Source organism: Clupea harengus, chromosome 8, assembly GCF_900700415.2.
Source record: "Clupea harengus chromosome 8, Ch_v2.0.2, whole genome shotgun sequence".
Classification (NCBI taxonomy): domain Eukaryota; kingdom Metazoa; phylum Chordata; class Actinopteri; order Clupeiformes; family Clupeidae; genus Clupea; species Clupea harengus.
In genome coordinates this window covers 7243694-7261306 of record NC_045159.1, presented here as the reverse complement: position 1 = coordinate 7261306, position 17613 = coordinate 7243694, and the positions used below count along the sequence as shown (strand labels likewise).

Below are 17613 nucleotides of genomic sequence, written 5' to 3'. Positions count from 1 at the left end.
TAAATGTTTCTCCGTGTGAACTCCTTGTAGTGAGTTCAACCTGGCGTCAGTGGAAGGGGAAGTGCGAGCGGCGAGCGCCAGAAGAATCACAGGTGAGGAGGTGCATGTCAGACTGGCCAGATATTTCTGGAATGCCCTGCCCAGGGACATGAGAGCACACAAGTGGAGGAGTACATCTGTTCTGAGAGGCAGACAAACTGAATATCTCTCTCTCACACACACACACACACACACACACACACACACACACACACACACACACACACACACACACACACACACACACGGCCTGTAGGAGAGCACACATTTAGCCCTGGAGCTCTTAACAGAGACCGAGGGGTGGAGCAGGTAGGTCAGCAGTGTGTGTAATGGTCTAATCTGTACTGCACCACATTACTGCACACAGTCCAGGCGGTGATAAGGGCTTCTTCCTTCCCATTGTGTTTGGCACCTATTCTAGAATCCAACACAGATGTATTCCTCCTAGAGGGAGGATATCTGATGCTCACGATCATCACTTCGTAGACATTTTTCTTTCCAGATATAATATATCTAAATTCTAGCTCATGGGAAATAACAAGCCTATCAGGGAGCACAAGACTGAGAATAAGCAGGGGTGAGGGAGACAGAGTGAGTGAGAGCGAGAGAGAGAGAGAGAGAGAGAGAGCGAGAGAGCGAGAGAGAGAGAGACAGATGAAATGATAGGGATAGAAAAAGCGGGAGCGAGAGAGAGGGAGAGATGGAGAGAAAAAGCCCACCTATTACAGTGCTTCAGGGCTTGTGGAGAGGGTTCCTATTGGTTGTTGCTCACTGAGTGTAACCACCACCCAAGGAAGGTTGCCCCTTAACACGGTTACCACAGCAACAGCTTGCATAATAAACAAGGCCACGTGAGCCCCACCAGTTTGGAGGCAGACAAAAGAAGGCTAAGTGGCCAACCAATCTCTTCTCCTCAGAATCATCTCTGTGCTAACAGGACACGGCTGTGCCCAGGTATTTGTGACATCTAACCCTCCTAAATATATGCAAACCACTGCAAAAATATGAGAAGCCTATGGCCATTTGTTTCTAAATGCATTCATTGCACAATAACAAGAATGCAAGCTTAACTGTCATTGTGTCAAGTGTAATTCCAAATCTCATGTTTATAAAAAACAAAAGCAAAAAATGGGAAATTCCCAGCATGACACCCTCACATTCCTGTTTGAATAAGACCGCATACAATGCATGAGAGCGTTCTGAGGAGCGACCCTTTTTGGGTGAGAATGAGAGAGAAAACCCAAGATTGAATTGTCCAATCAGTCGCAGGGCTCTTCCCCTTCCCCAGACTGATGGTGTGGGTCACTGCTGGTCTGTCCCAATGCTCTGCCTCACTGAGACACTCTGTGGGACCAGATACGCTACTGATGCTGCTACTGATATCAGCCAGTGATCACAACATGCTTGATACTACATGCCATGTAAGCATTAGGGACCAGATGATTAGACCCACACAGGACTGTCCACTTTGCTGCACAGGCCGCCCCTTTCACCACCACTGGTCACAGGAAGCCATCTTACCTTGACACGTGAAGCACTTGACGTGGAAATGGACGTTTTGGACACGCACCACCTCGCCCTTGCAGACCTCCCTGCAGCGGTGACAGCGGATGGCCGAGGAGCCAGGGCCTCTGCCGCTGCCGCCGCCGGCGCTGCTGCTGCTGCTGTAGGAGCTGGGATGGTAAGGACCTGCTGGAGAAGAGAGAGGAGACACACAGACATGGGTAACCAACTCACGTCACCCTGCATAAATAATACACCATCATCCATCACGCAGCCAAAGAAGCTCATTCGTGCCTTTCACTTCATTCAAGCTTAAAGCGATGCGATCCTCGGAGGGGCTAACATTATGCATTAAAGCGTCTACCAGAAGTTCTTCACAGAGAATAAACAAAGCCACGGGGACAGGGACAGTGAAGAACTACTGCACAACCACTTTCCACCGTGACTCCAACAGGCAAAAGATCAGGCTTCAAGGTGATTGTGCACACGCCAAGCATGGTACACTCAGGAGCAGAAGCAGCAACCAGCTGTCAGATTCAAGGCTATTCAACCACAAAGTGTCTCAAGGCACTGTGACCAGATGATGCTATTCATGCGTTTTAGTGTGGCAGGGCAGACTTGAATGGGAGGACCGTCCAAACATACAGATCCTTTTCCCACCCCTGAGAGGAAGACAATACAGTGATGCCTCTGCCGCTAATCCACTCTCCATAAGAAAAGAGAGAAATTACACTCGTCATAAAAATACCAGGTGCTGGTATGGCTGTCAGAGCGTCTCTACGTCTTTTTTCGCCCTGCCACCCAAATTTACATGCTACAGCTGCCACCCGACCGCGCCATTCAGAAACATCTGCACCCACAAACAACCCTGAGGGGCAATCTGCCGAGCGTGCAGCAGGGCAGGGGGCCAGGGACTACATGGCCCGCAGACAAGAGGCGGCAGAAGGGCGGGCGGCAGACGCCCCGCGCAGACACAGACTCAACCCATCACTGCCAGCACGGGCTACCATAATCCATTTATTTTCATGGGTAACATCTGTGAGTTAAACCCAAAAGAGCATGATATGTGACCAGAGCATATGAGCACATCTCCAATGGGGCCCACGGAGGGCATATTATTGTTTATGGATACTCCATTTGCGCTGTGCAATTAAATCAGCCAGTGAGCGTCACGCTTGCAGTTACTGGATCGTCACCCAAAATAATAAGGGGAAAGACAACTTGTATTCTTTCAGAGGTCTTGATTTGATGCTTTTGCTCAATTTTGCTGCCCATGCACATCTGCACCAGCAGGAAGCTTTTTATCGTGTATCACCCGTTCCATTGTTCTCGCACACAAAGCTGGCAGGTCCACGGTGGTGGACGGCACAGGAGTGGCCCCCAAAATCTATTGTGTCATAATACTCCCTGATTAAGCAGAATGCAACTCATAAAAATGAAAGTGTGCGTGACAAAGCAGCCAGAGGGAAAGATTACCAGAACAAAGGCAATCCAGTGGCACAATAGAGGTGAGTTTATACGGAGCCGAAGGTTCAAGTTTAAAAAACAACAACAAAATCTACTTCCACAGCTATGGTTAAACAGCCAGCACAGTTTGTTAATTACAGTAACAAAGCAATTCAGTGCTTCAGTGGACACATGCATAATCAGTTCATTGATTACACAGAAACAAACACACACACGCGTATCTGTAGGTATTCTTTGTACTGTATTTTGCCCCCGCACCCAGAATGCTTCTAACCTTTGCCATGAGGGCTCGTCATGGAATCTGCAATGGTGCATTTCTCTGTGATGGACACTGCTCACCTCATTTCTACAACACACTTTGCTATGGATCAAAAACAGGGACTTTAAAATTGGCATTGAAAAAATGTATGTTGATTAAAAATAAAAATAATGAATAGAACATTGTTATTGGAACACTTGAAGCACTGAAAAGAGTCATTACATTAATCCAAGCTTCCAATAAAGAACAAATGTAACACACTTGATCCTTCTTGACCATAATTTGTCATCTTATTGTTTTGTTCATTTTGATGTTTTTGTTTATTCTCATGTGCCTTTTCAATGACAATCTTCTCTTTGTTTCTTCTTGTCAGCCTTTTTCAGTGTGTGTGTTTTTTTTTTAACGCAGACTGTTCGATGTCAGTACTTTTCAATGTCAACTTGATCTCTGTTTTGGCATGGAAGGGGTTTGATGGGAGGGGCAATGCATCTCTGAACGGGGGCGTGGCCTGACATGGGGGAAGACAAGAAGAAGGGGAATCCCACGGAACATTCAACAACATTCTAACAACCAAACTGATTATGAAGGTTGACAACAACATTCCAACAACCAAACTGATTATCAAGGGTGACAACAACATTCTAACAACCAAACTGATTATGAAGGTTGTTACATTTGCTCTTTATTGGGTCATTCTATGCCTAATCCCTTAAAATCTGAAAACCTTATAATCATCATAATACCAAATAAATTGCAGTTTGGAGCTGTGGTGAAGGTCTAGAATGACACAAGAAATAAAATTGCCCAAATCTTGTGTAAATATAAAGGGTGAAATGTCAGTGTTGACAATTACTTGAGGATGAACAGGATGCATTTAGTACACTTGGTGACCTACGTCTTTATTCTATCCAAATGTCAACTTCATCGCTCAACGACTTTAATGAATATTATTTTTATTTTCAATCTACTATATAACTATATTGACATCAGGGCAAACAAAACAAAGGACCACTTCTCAATAAGACAAATAAAAATGAAATACATTATCATTAGGTCTAAATACGATTCAAATGGTAAAAATGCATAAATACATTGTTCATATAAGTTCAAAGCTTGATATGGCAGTGTTGGCAGTTAGGTGGGATTGTGAAATCGTGACATACTAAGGAACGTTGTTCCATAGTCAAACTATATACCAATTTCTAAGTTTGTTTTTTCTCAGTGACTTCAATGGAACTGCATTTTCAAGGTATAAAAATCACTATTTACATCTCCAATGCATTTTAAGAGTAAATTTTCTCAACAGAGAATTTTGTGTGCTGTTATAAAGGAGCAATTCCTTAAAAAAAGTATTGATTTGATATTCCTTCCCTCATTGAGAAATCACATGCTGATGAATAATAAAAAAAAAACAATTGGGTTTGTTCTATGTGGTATAAACATCTACTTGTGAACACAATTACTTTACAACATATACTTTTCATATATTAAAAATGACCTAAAATCAACACAACATTAAACAAATCCAAGCCCATTCTGACAAAAGATAAATGTTAATTATGTAAAAAAAATTCACAATCGCATATAACTCCCAACACCAACAACAATTTACAACGTAATACATTCTACAACTTTGTTTCCAGTCACAAGGTGATTCATACTGTTCATCAGAGACCTTGGCAAACATGCATTATCTTATGCTCATTCATCTGGAACTTTCCTTTGTTAATGAACCCACAGTTAACAGAACTTTCTTTTTCCATTAGCAAAGTACGAAATGAACATAATATTCATTGAAGTCATCCAGCAACAACATTGAAATGTTGTACCGTTTGACTACAGAATAATGTAAAAATTCAACAATGTTATGTAACTGCCAACAGTGTCATATCAAGCTATGCATTAACCCTATGTAAAAAAAAGTATGTTTAAGTATTTACATTTTTCTTTTCAATAAATGCCGATTTTGTATTATTAGTCTGTGTTTTTAGCTCCACACTTTGTGGGCTGTGTCTTCTGACCTGTCATGCTTAAAGCCAACCAAACACAATCAGTGCCAGAAGAAGCCAGCAATGGAGCTCCAGACAGAGAGAGCACATAGAGCCAGGAGTGAGCTGTGGCAGCACCACAACATGAGCTCACCAGAGTTGCAGGCTCTTCTGAACATCCACCTGCAGGCCATATCCAACATACAGCTTAAACATCAGAAGAGCAAGACATATATGTCTCGGAGCAGTCCATATCCAACATACAACTCAAACATCAGAAGGGGAAGGCATATATGTCTCGGAGGCAGCTAGCAGATTTTCGGAGCGCACTCACAGAATTGAGGAGAAGTCAAACGTAACAGCCTCTGTGGTGAAGAGCGAGTATGAGTGTGAGTGCGAGTGCGTAGTCAGACATGTGATAGTGAGAGAAGGCGCCAGAGTCAGAGTCCTGAGTTCTCACACACAAGTCCCGCCCCAAAAGGCTTGCAAGATCAAGAAGGCCAGCAGTGGGGAGAGATGGTGAACTTGTGAAAGAAGATCAAGAAGGCCAGTAGTGGGGAAAGATGGTGAACTTGTGAAAGAAGATCAAGAAGGCCAGCAGTGGGGAGAGATGGTGAACTTGTGAAAGAAGATCAAGAAGGCCAGCAGTGGGGAGAGATGGTGAACTTGTGAAAGAAGATCAAGATGGCCAGCAGTGGGGAGAGATGGTGAACTTGTGAAAGAAGATCAAGATGGCCAGCAGTGGGGAGAGATGGTGAACTTGTGAAAGAAGATCAAGATGGCCAGCAGTGGGGAGAGATGGTGAACTTGTGAAAGAAGATCAAGATGGCCAGCAGTGGGGAGAGATGGTGAACTTGTGAAAGAAGATCAAGATGGCCAGCAGTGGGGAGAGATGGTGAACTTGTGAAAGCTGTGCCATGGGAGATAAATGAGCAAAATTAAAGATGAGAGCCTGCAGGAGTGGCTCTGAGGGCGCACGAGAAGAACAGAGCAACACGCCGACACACACACACACACACACACACACACACACACACACACAGTGATGTAAATAAGATGGTATAAATAGACCTATCATGGCAGACTGTGCTGTTTGCCATCTGTCTGGGTGATTATTGTCATTCATTAATAATGGTTCTTAAAAGCTCCCTACTTTCGGAGGATCAAGAGGGATTTTGCCTCAGTTCATCACCAAGGGCCCTTTCAAAGCCTGAGGTAAGGCAGCATGCCCACATGAACTCCAGGCAGAGTCCCCTCCGCACTAACACACCGTGAGTAAATGAAAGGATTAAAGGTCAAGAAGACTGGGGAATATCGAAGAGGTCTCTTTACGAGCCCCAACAAGAGAGAAGTTATAGAAAAAAGAACCGCATTGACCCATTGAAGCCTATTCTCTAGGGTATTCTGTGGAGAAACTGGCTTGTTGACCCACACATAACTAATAGCAGATCTAAATCATCACCAATAAAAGGTGCTGTTAGATGACCGCAGAGCAGGGCGAGCCCTTGAGACCATCTAAAGGACCATTTCAAAGGCGGATTCATAAATAAGCGAGAGGAGCCTGGCGAGGGTCCAAAGATGGCCACTCTGCTGCCACTTTATTAGCCCTCAGTGTGTATTGAGAGGCCAAAGCATAGTGGAGAGTGGAGCTTGTGGTGCAGAGAACATCAAGGTTTTGGTTTCGACGGTCTGGTGTTCTCTGAGCTGAAAAGGATTTCATGTTCACTACACTTTCCAAGTGTTCACTGTACTTGGGAGACAATCTAGAGACTCGAGAGCTCTCACAGGGGACTAGAACTCTCTCGACTTCCCTGTCCGAGACACGAGTGCGACTCAGAGATGGGAGGAGGACACGGGCCGGGTGTCAGGAGAAGATCACACAGTTGTGATTCTCTCTGGGGGGCTAGGGAAATCCATCTTAGATAAGGAGAAGTCTTTCATTCGCACTCCGCGTATTAACGGATAAGAGACTTATTCCATGACGACATTAACATAAACAAGCCTTGAGTACTGCTATGGATTGTGGGGTCTAGTTAGAACACTTCAACAGCTATACATTTATATTAGTGCTGTCAGTTTAACGCGTTATTAACGGCCTTAACGCAAACCCATTTTAATGCCGTTAATTTTTTTATCGCAAGATTAACGCGATTTTTTTTAGATTAACGTTCTTTTTGGCCTCGCAAACTGTTTAGTAGGCTAACGTTACGGTTTGAGTGAATGGTGAGCGCCATACGGCGAAATGGATGATAGAAAGCTTCTGAATGGAAAGTTTACTTTTAAAAGTTGTGTTGTGCAAAAGAAGCAAGCTTCACTGTTGTCTGAAAATGTCAACAGGCAGCTGGCTGAAAGCAAAGAAGTAGTAGGCTTACCTTTTATTGGTAACCTAACTGTTATGGTTCATTGTTTCTGAAATAAGAGGCCTGACTGCTATGTTCCCAGCAAACTTGAAAAAAAAAACAATATTAAGCCATGGTTTAACTGCACTATAGGCTAAGTCCCCGAAATGTGAAATGTGCACTTTATAATTTTATTTTGTACCGCCCTGTTTGGCAATGTTGGTTTTCAATAAAATAAAAGCAAGCCAATCCACTTTTCCATGTTGATAAGGGCATTAAAATAAAAATAAAATGATGGAAAAAATAAATAAATTAAGGGACATTAAGAATAGATAAAAATTTGCGATTAATCGCGATTCATTTTGAGTTAACTATGACATAAATGCGATTAATCGCGATAAAATATTTTAATCGTTTGACAGCACTAATTTATATGTATGTGTGTATAATCCATACCAACATTGGATCTAGTTAGAACACTTCAACAGCTATAAATATATATGTATCTATGTATATTCCATACTAACGTTGGGTCTAGTTAGAACACTTCAACAGCTATAAATATATATGTATCTGTGTATATTCCATACTAATGTTGGGTCCGTCCCTAGACAGAGAGCATCGACTAAGACGGAGAAATCTACTCTTCAGTGAGACTCAGCCACGAGGGAAATAAGAGCAATTAGTAGAAGAATCTGCTGCTAATTTTACTGTCATCGTAACGTTGCCATGAAGATTAATGTCCAAGAGGATGCGCCTAGATGTGAAGATTGGAGATGACAGGCCTGGCTCAGGATTTTTCACTGTGAGTGTTTCAAGTGTGTGTGTGTGTGTGCTTGTTAGTGTGTGTGTGTGTGTATGAGTGTGTGTGTGTGCTTGTTAGTGTGTGTGTGTGTGTGTATGAGTGTGTTTGTGTGTGTGTGTTTTTAAAAACAAATCCTCTTTGGATGAAATGAGCACACCACTACAGCTCTATTCCTACCTACAAAGCCAATAACAACATAGTCGATGCTCACAGTTTTAGTCATATGTCAGAAAACGATATCATTTTAGGCAGTCTGGCAATATTTAGCTGGAGCTGGATTGTTGTCATGTATCTTGTTTCAGTAATATTAATAATTGGCCATTCACCCAAAATCGACCAGGGTCAGTAACATTGGAGAAATACTACTTGACTTCCTGCCTATTTGTTTTCAAAGGGGGAATGCAGGATTCCAGGGGTTATAAGAGGCTTCGCTGTGGCTGCTTCCACAGACCTGTTGGCTAGACTCAGGCGACAACTAAGGCATTTATCAGGTGTGACATACATTGACTGAGGGTATGAGAGGTGTAAATCACTGTCTGACAGGAGTTATGCACCAGATTATAATGCGCTGGCATAAGCATTACAGAGCGCTGCTCATATTGGAAAATCTCACATCCATCATCGCCAATGCTTCACCTTGCTGTGTTTCATTGACTCTGTGTTTCTGCAAGGCCTTTTCAGGTGGTGCTCCTTCATTTTCTTAGTGACACTTATTGGCTTCTCTGAATTAAGGCTAGTGAATTTAATTAACGATTCTATTGGGGTTGGGTGATACCGTTTCTATTCTAGGTCTCAGGGATGGTAACCCTTTAATATCTGTTCAGTTCTGTTCAGAAAGAGGCGTTTGGTGCCAAAACACCAACAACTTCACTAACCAAGCAATCATTTTGGAGCTACGCAGTGCGCAGGTTTCTCACTGTCATTGAACACAGCTGGCTCACTCTGGATAGTAATTTCCTTAAATCGTCACCATACTAAACAGGTCACCATAACCACCTCTGAAAATCTCCCCAGGGTACTATTACAATGATACTACAACTGAAAAGGCTCTGTCTACCCCAACGCTGATACATCTCATGACAGCAGCTACATGCAAGCCGTCCTTGTTATTTCATTCCAGCGGCGTTCTCCGGAGGGATTCCGACATGTCAAGGGTAGCCCTACGGGATTAATGGGTATTTTTTTGCATCAGTTGACAGGGTTAGGCGTAGGTTGACAGGGGTCATACTCAATCCTGCGTCTCAATGATTGGCTCAGTCATGCGGTTTCAAGGTCAGCAAGAGTAAAATGGAGGGCTGCGAATGCCTAAGCCTCACAAAGCTTGTTCAGGGGGTTATAGAGACAATGAAGACGGCACGGAAAGCATGACTGAATGGCTCATGAAGTACTGATTTATTAGGTATGAATGACTGTTGATAGGACTGCTATGCTTTGCTTGCAATAGGTTGAAAAATGCTGTCTTTATCTATTTGTTTTTATTGTATTGAATATCTCAACTGACTTACTGTAACTCAACAATTCAACTTCTGATGCAGCATCTAAGAAGCAAACCAGCTACAGTGTTATAAAAATAGCTTTTTGAACCTAATGCCTAATCAAAACGCAACACAGGCTAATTACCAGTTGATCCCAATGTGATACTGCCTTCAACTGCACATACGTGTCAATGTGATGACACAACTGGGTCTACTTTATTATGTGCTCAGCCATCACATGCACTTGTACACAGACATGCACATTCATGCACACGCAAACACACACACACACTCCAGGTGGCTCACAGTTCTCTGACCGTAGCACTATTCTTTCTGCCACTCTCCCTGCCATCTGGGCACAGAGCCTGTGCCAGCATCCAGGGTGTACCCTCCGGAACTGGCTCCCAACCCATTACGGCATTTGTCTTCTGGCCTCCCAAATAGTGTTGCTAGGTAAGGTTTGGCTACTACATCATAGTGGAGTGACCATTAGCAAAGCCTAGAAGCTGATGGTACGAATGAGATGAAGCTGAGATGGTATGAATAAGATGAAGCTGAGATGGTACGAATGAGATGAAGATGAAGTGGTACCGCATAGAGGTTTTCAATCCCTTCCAACTGACATGCAACAAAAAAAAAACTATGTACTGTGTGGCTCTCTGGTGTTCTGTTCCATTCCAGTTCTTCTGCAGATATACTACCCTGCACCAGAGTCAGAGATCAAGCAATTTTCTTTTTCCTGAAGCAGGGCTGTTCATCAAAATCCACCAGCAGTAACAGAACACAGTGACTTACAAGTGTATCAAGCTACCACCATAGCCGTCTCATCATCAGCTAGCTATGATTCAAATCAGTCAACTCAACAAACAAACTTTTTTTTCTCCGCTGCAAGAAGCAATAAAGTGCACTGCTTTATTTTCCTTTTTTACCCACCCTTCCTTCTATCCATCCATCTATCCGTTTCTACAACTATTCTGACACTATACAGTATACAACTCTATACACTTGGAACCACACAGGACTGACTCCCCAGGAAGAGAATGTAAGTTCCTTTTAATGTAACTGCACTCAGATGCTGAATGGCAAACTAAAAAAGGGCCTATTTCACTGCAGAATTAAGGACGGGAGAAGGCCACATGTGTACTATGACCCTATGAACCATGCCCATATGGGCAGTAATTATCGCAACACACCGTAGGAGTGGGCAGAGGGGAGAGTAATGAGCGCACACAAAGCTCCCTCCATGTGCTGAGCCCATGGCACTGAGGATTCCACAGCAGAACATGAACAATGCTGTGTCATGTATATGGCACTGAGGATTCCACAGCTGAACATGAACAATGCTGTGTCATGTATATGGGACTGAGGATTCCACAGCTGAACATGAACAATGCTGTGTCATGTATATGGGACTGAGGATTCCACAGCTGAACATGAACAATGCTGTGTCATGTGTATGGCACTGAGGATTCCACAGCTGAACATGAACAATGCTGTGTCATGTGTATGGCACTGAGGATTCCACTGCAGAACATGAACAATGCTGTGTCATGTGTATGGCACTCATTTGCCTTTAAGCTACCCCAGCTTTAGACATTCCACACAACTCTAGTAGTCAACTCAACAAGCCCTAACTAGCTAGAGAGGCTAAGAAACCTACAGAAAACATATACAAAAGCACACCGGGCAAAGTGACCAATACAACGAAACAATATTAGAAAATATGCCATCTAAGGCTTTAATGAACTATACTAAACTATCATTACAGTAATATATTCTGTGTTAGTCTTGTGCCACACTTTTCTTGTACTGTACAGCCAGGTGTGAAGAGGCCATAAAGCCAGCACTGTCCTCTGCACAGCGGGGTCACGGTAACATGAGAGGAGGGTGCCTGGTGAGCTGGGTCACGGCTGCAGGTGATTTCTGCCTGGTGATGGTCTGCTGTGACCAGCAGTGACAGCCTTGGGGGGAATAAGTGCTGATGCAGCCTTTTCTCCGATAAACAACGAGCGAGCACAGGGGTGTAAAAGGAACACAATGTGTGCTGTATGAGGCTGGATGCAGACTAAAGTCAGGAGTGAATCTTTTAGATCTCCAGCTGAGAACAAGGGGAGAGGAACCGCTGGCGTCAAAGATTGGGGAATTTTCCTGAAAACTACCAACAATTGCCAACAACTGAAACAATATTGTGGCGGTGAAAATTATTAATTTTCTTTTGTTTATTTTCAGGTCAATGTGCCCAAACACAAAACACAGACAAGACTGAATGATTTACACAGTAAATAAAACAGTAAGAGGATGTGAATAGAGTAACTCAACATCTTGATATTTTATTGTGTGGTTGGGATTTGGGGGTCAAATCTTTTAAAACACAGAACAATCCAGAGCGACAGCTTGAATTGACCATTTGTCATTTGCCGCTCATTCCACAAATCCTTTTGTTGACATAAATTGTCAAGTTCATTTGAAGGGTCATCAGGGACCATAGATGGCTAGATAGACAGACAGACAGACAGACAGACAGACAGATAGATAGATTGATGGACAACACGTAGTGGAAAAGGAGATAGATAGATAGACAACACATAGTGGAAAAAATTATAGATAGATAGACAACACATAGTGGAAAAGAAGATAGATAGATAGACAACACACAGTTGAAAAGAAGATATATAGATAGATAGATAGATAGATAGATAGATAGATAGATAGATAGATAGATAGATAGATAGATAGACAGACACACAACACACAGTGGAAAAGGAGGGGACTAGTGAGAGGGAAAGGAGAGAATGAGTAGTAGAGGTGAAGAGAGACTCAGTGCTGCGGAGACTCTGTGGCATCACACATGTCCATCTAGATCTATCAAGGCTTGGCATGGAAACTATGCAGCCCGACTCCATGCCCCACTAATGCCATCTAAACCACAACCAAATCCCTTGTGTTTACAGACAGAACTGTCTGTGGAGAGTGTGCCATCCCATTATAATCTCACTAGCATCGGCAGGCAGCGCAGCATGAGAAGCGGAAAATCTAAGCCTCACGGTCAAAGACCCATTTTATTGAGGTGGCAGTGACTAAATGATGTTGAATAGGGCACACATCCAGTATTTACACAAAATAAATACAGTGTAGTGTAAGTTACATCTCTACCAAGTTTCTACCTCTTGCTGCTCACAGAATGTTCCAGAAGGACATAAGAATGTGTGCAGTTGCAAGTTTCTGCAAAAATGCAACATGACAGCATCCTTTTGGATACTCTTTGACCTCTAGGGGTTAAAGCCTTTAACCTAGAGTCATAAACATGCAAGACTGCTAGGCATCTACTGACACAGTGTTTTTCTTTTAATGAGATCTTTCCTTATTATGTCTTTAGGTCGTCAAAGAAAAATGGCCATCTTCAAAGGACCACAGCTGGAGGATGGGGAAAGTATATCAGGAATAACACTCTAACTGAACGTGACAAGAATAATGCAAGGTGATGCTAAGACACTCTTCCCTCCAAATAAAATCTTTATAGCATTAACCAAAATCCATTACTGTTAAAGAGGCCTGAGTATAATCTATAATGAGCTGGTTAACACGATTGATCAAATGAATATTTTAATTTCGCTTTTCACTGTGTGAACAGGATTGTGTTGCAATGCAAGTAATAAAGTTAATTCAAACATCAATCCATCTCACCTAAAATCCTGAGTGGTAAAACTAGGGAATGAAGAAGTGCAGAGTACACTGAACAGACGGTCCCTGAGAAGGCTGTCAGACATACGCGCACTGGACTCTTATACAGTAGTTCTTCTACAACTTATACTTCTATGATTAGCTGAGTGTTCAAAAGGCAACGGTCACTGACTGACCACAGTCCACTTGAATCACCATTTTTAGATTTCAAAATGTATCAAGTTGATCTCGCTATTCTCGCAACTTCTCAATTCCTATTCTCTGGAGTCTATTTTCTGAAGGCTGAAGGTGTGTGTGTGTTTTTTTTTTGGGGGGGGGGGGGGGGGGCAATGATGGAGCAGAGGTCAATAGAGGTTAGTATTGCTGAAGCACAACAAGGTGTCTCTGGGCTCCAGTGGTGTTTGGAATCCATTTTGCCTCCACCAGCAAAATAAGTTATATCCTGGCATACCAGGTCAGCGACAGCAGTGCTCCAAACCTCCTTTTGCTTAATCTGTTTCGTATTGAGATGTTACTCCAAACATGCGCATGACTCACTGGAGTACATCATAATTACCATTTCACATGCTTTCCCTGATTTTATCAACGCATGAGGTAAAAGCAACTATCCCTTATGCAAACCCTAAATTATGAAAAGAAACGCTTAAAAGTACCAGTGTTTACAATGGGCCATGTTTGTCTGATGGTTTTCCACAAACTATACACATTTGCCACATTGCTTCTGTCAGCTAAGCTCTGTAGATTAACAAAAGAATTCCAGGCACTGCAATGTCAACAATAGATCTATTCAAACATGAAGTGCAGAGACACGTGCCACCATTTCAGTGGAGGGCCAGCACCGAAAGCTACTTTTTTGGCAGTGTCACAAGAATGGAGAATAATACCATGACAAAATAACATCACTCATACAAGAGAATAGTGGAGATTTAGGACAGTAATCCCAGACATGAATGCAGTTGTACATGACCTTTGATAGACCAACTGTACAAGCTCCTCTGCATGTGCATGTGTACTGTGTGCTGCCCTTGTGTGTGTGTACTATGTCTGCCTTCTTTATTTACCCATGAAGGGTCAATATTGCGACTTAAGATCAAACGCTGTAATACCCTTTATGTAGTAATATCTCACTACAACTTCAGCTGTGCTATTTCACCCCAAAACACACTATCTTCAAAAGTTTTGCACAACTTCTGTTACAACATGACAGAAACAGAAATGTCACACCAGAGGGGAAATGTATTTACGCCAGACTGTGCTGATTATCACCTAGAGAAACTGCCAAGACCCTCTGAGTTTTACTGATGAAATTATCTCCCACTGCATGGACATGGAAATGTTTCTTTGGGAAGGTTGTATCAAATGTGTATAGGGCATAAAATAAAGAATCACTTTTTGCATAAATTGCAGTACACTGTCTAGTAGCCTTACCATCCCTATTACAGGATAAAGTAGGTAGGCGACTTGAATTGTGTCACTGTATCAATTTGATGCATGTTAGTAAAATATTGTTTCGACTAATCCCACTCTGTCATCAACATAATCTTTCAACTAACAAGATATAAAGATTACAAAATGCAAATGCATGGCAAATGTTTGCGATGTTTCTAATTGGGAGCCTACTGTCCGGAATTGTACTATAAATATTGGTCAAGTGCCTCATCACCTAAACTACTCTGAGCAACTTCTGCTTTATCAACTTTATCAACATACAATTAATTTACCTGTGCTTTTAAAATGCTTTCATGAAGCGTATTTCGGAAACCGTAACATGCGCTATTTTCCGTTAAATCGCACATCGATGCTTCATAAATATTGAATCAAACAGAATCGTATTTACGTGGACTATAACGTGCAGAGCGAAAGGGGGGCAGGTGCAAAGTAGCCTATGCTTACCTGAGTCGCCATGTGATAGCATAATCCTTCTCTAGAAATACAAGGTCTACCGGCTCACAGTAGTCAATAATCTATTAGTTAAAAAAAGGAGATATCAAATTCTTACCGTTGGTACTCATGATGAAATGAATCCTTGAATTCGACTGGAAGTTACACCGGGGAACGACTATTCAGTTCTCGTATAACACATGGTCAGCGTCTTTAGCATAATATTTAAAATGAACTGTTCAATTAATAGTTGCTGGCAATTCTGAGAAGCCAGCAATAAACCCTCATAAACTCTTAACTCCTGAACGCGCGCTGAGCCCCGTGCACAGTTCCGACTTGTAAGATGTCCTCTCCTGACAAGGTGAGGAATAAAGCAGGAATCTGAATGGAGCTATGGGTGTTCCCTGTGTGGAGAAGCCGATTACAACAATGCTCTTGTTGAGACTGCTGTTCGTTGAGGATTTGACTAAATCCGGATTGCACTGGTGGTGCACCGTAGTTCAGTCACGTTCTATTTGCAGGCAAGAGCATCCTACTTCCTAAAGAGCACCGTTGCATGGTATATGAGGCGGAGGCTACTTCAGCGCTGTGTTAGATGCCGTCACTTGTGCTCCAATCTGCGACGCGATGCTTCTCCTCTGACCTGAGAGGGCTCGAGCGGCTCTCTGCTAAGGGACTGGCTGCCGCGATACGGCCCACGAGCGCCATGTAGCGTCAGCCACGATCAAACCATGGTATTGGTGTTGGATCAAACTCACACCGTCACAGGCGTGGTGACCGAAATCCTCGCTGTGTTAGGACAAAGGATGCATTGCTTTACCTCTCGGCAGATGCCCGTCAATACTTCAGAGTTGTAACCAGCCGGGGTTTATTTGGTTCGGGAGAACAACACTAATTAGCCTACAGGGATGCACGTATTCACAGATATAATGACATCAGTGGTGGTGGCATTTAAAAATGTTTGTGCTAATGTGTGTTTGAGATTAACCTCATAAAATTGCCTTTTAGGATTCGGATATAGGCTATTTCCCTGATTCATGGGCTATGCCCTTTGACCTTTGCATTATAATTAATTATCCAGCGGGGTGGATGAATAGGTGACATTACAGTAAACAGAGAAACAGCACAGATTTCAGTTGATTTTGGATACTTAACTTCTTGGGCAGATTAGACTACACTCAAATTAACTAACATTTTCTGTTGATGTCTCAGACACTGCTGTTCAGTGATGAATCACAACCTATTTTTGGCTTTTCACATGTCCATTGATGATTCCATATTGGACATTGAAGAGTTCAAACGGTTTCTGCTATGTGAAATTATTTATTTTACTACTGTAATGGGTAGGACAATGATAATCATGCAAACTGAACGTTGTGGACACAAGAGCATTTACTGACATCTTGTGGTACTATAAATTATTGTAAGAAGTCATAGGATGTTTGGGTGAGGACAATTCTTGGTGTATGTACTAGATTCCCTACATGATGGAATGGCATAGCTTGTTCTAAAGTTATTATTACTGTTTGAAACCTCAGGCACAAGTTTTTATATGTGTATATGTGACAGTGTTATATAGCTCTGTACCTGGGAGCGAAAATTTGTTACGGAAGGAAAACTATGAATATCGGTATACCACCATGTCACATTGGAGCCTCTTCGACTGATTGCTAAACATTTTCATGAATCTTAAAATTCAAAGTTATAGGCAACCTATCTGACTTTTTTTTTATCTCAGTTGCACAGCATGGACTCCTTTTACATCCAGATGGTGTCAGTAGTGGTATGTGGAGTGTATTCACAGTCAACACCATGTGAGAAATATTACATGAGCAGGGAAAATCATACACATTTGAACTCTATTTCTTCTCAGAATGTTCTTACAAATGTTAAAGGTTTGAAATTCTTAAGATGTGATAAATATTTTTTTTATTTATTTATTGATAGCAGAGTAGGTCTATAATTTATATCAATCCATCAAGCAGGTGCATAGTATTTATATTTGAAATGAAAACAAGGTAAAAATGAAACCATGGAGACCCCTGAATACAGTGTACACAAGGAAACACCGAATAGGCTATTCAAATAAAAAGTAATCAAATGGTACAGCTATGAAACGAAAGTGTCAAAACAAGGAACATTGAATGAAAGTAAAACTATTATTATCAAAGGTAAA

General features: G+C 42.2%; 1 protein-coding gene across 9 annotated transcripts in view; it reads right to left on the bottom strand.

Annotated features, from left to right (window-relative positions):
• Nucleotides 1-16363, bottom strand: part of LOC105907393 (actin-binding LIM protein 3) — a 70022-nt gene extending 53659 nt beyond the window's left edge. For 2 of the 9 annotated variants that reach the window (XM_031571671.2, XM_031571672.2), the window contains exons 1-2: nt 15556-16358; nt 1561-1731 (exon numbers count right to left, since the gene is read on the bottom strand). In XM_031571671.2, the coding sequence (XP_031427531.1) occupies nt 1561-1731; nt 15556-15568 (184 nt within the window). In that variant the 5' untranslated portion in view covers nt 15569-16358. Of the gene's footprint in view, nt 1-1560; nt 1732-15555 lie in introns of all 9 variants that reach the window. The other 7 variants (XM_031571673.2, XM_031571676.2, XM_031571670.2 and 4 more) reach the window with 7 other exon arrangements.
• Nucleotides 16364-17613: the final 1250 nt, after the last annotated feature.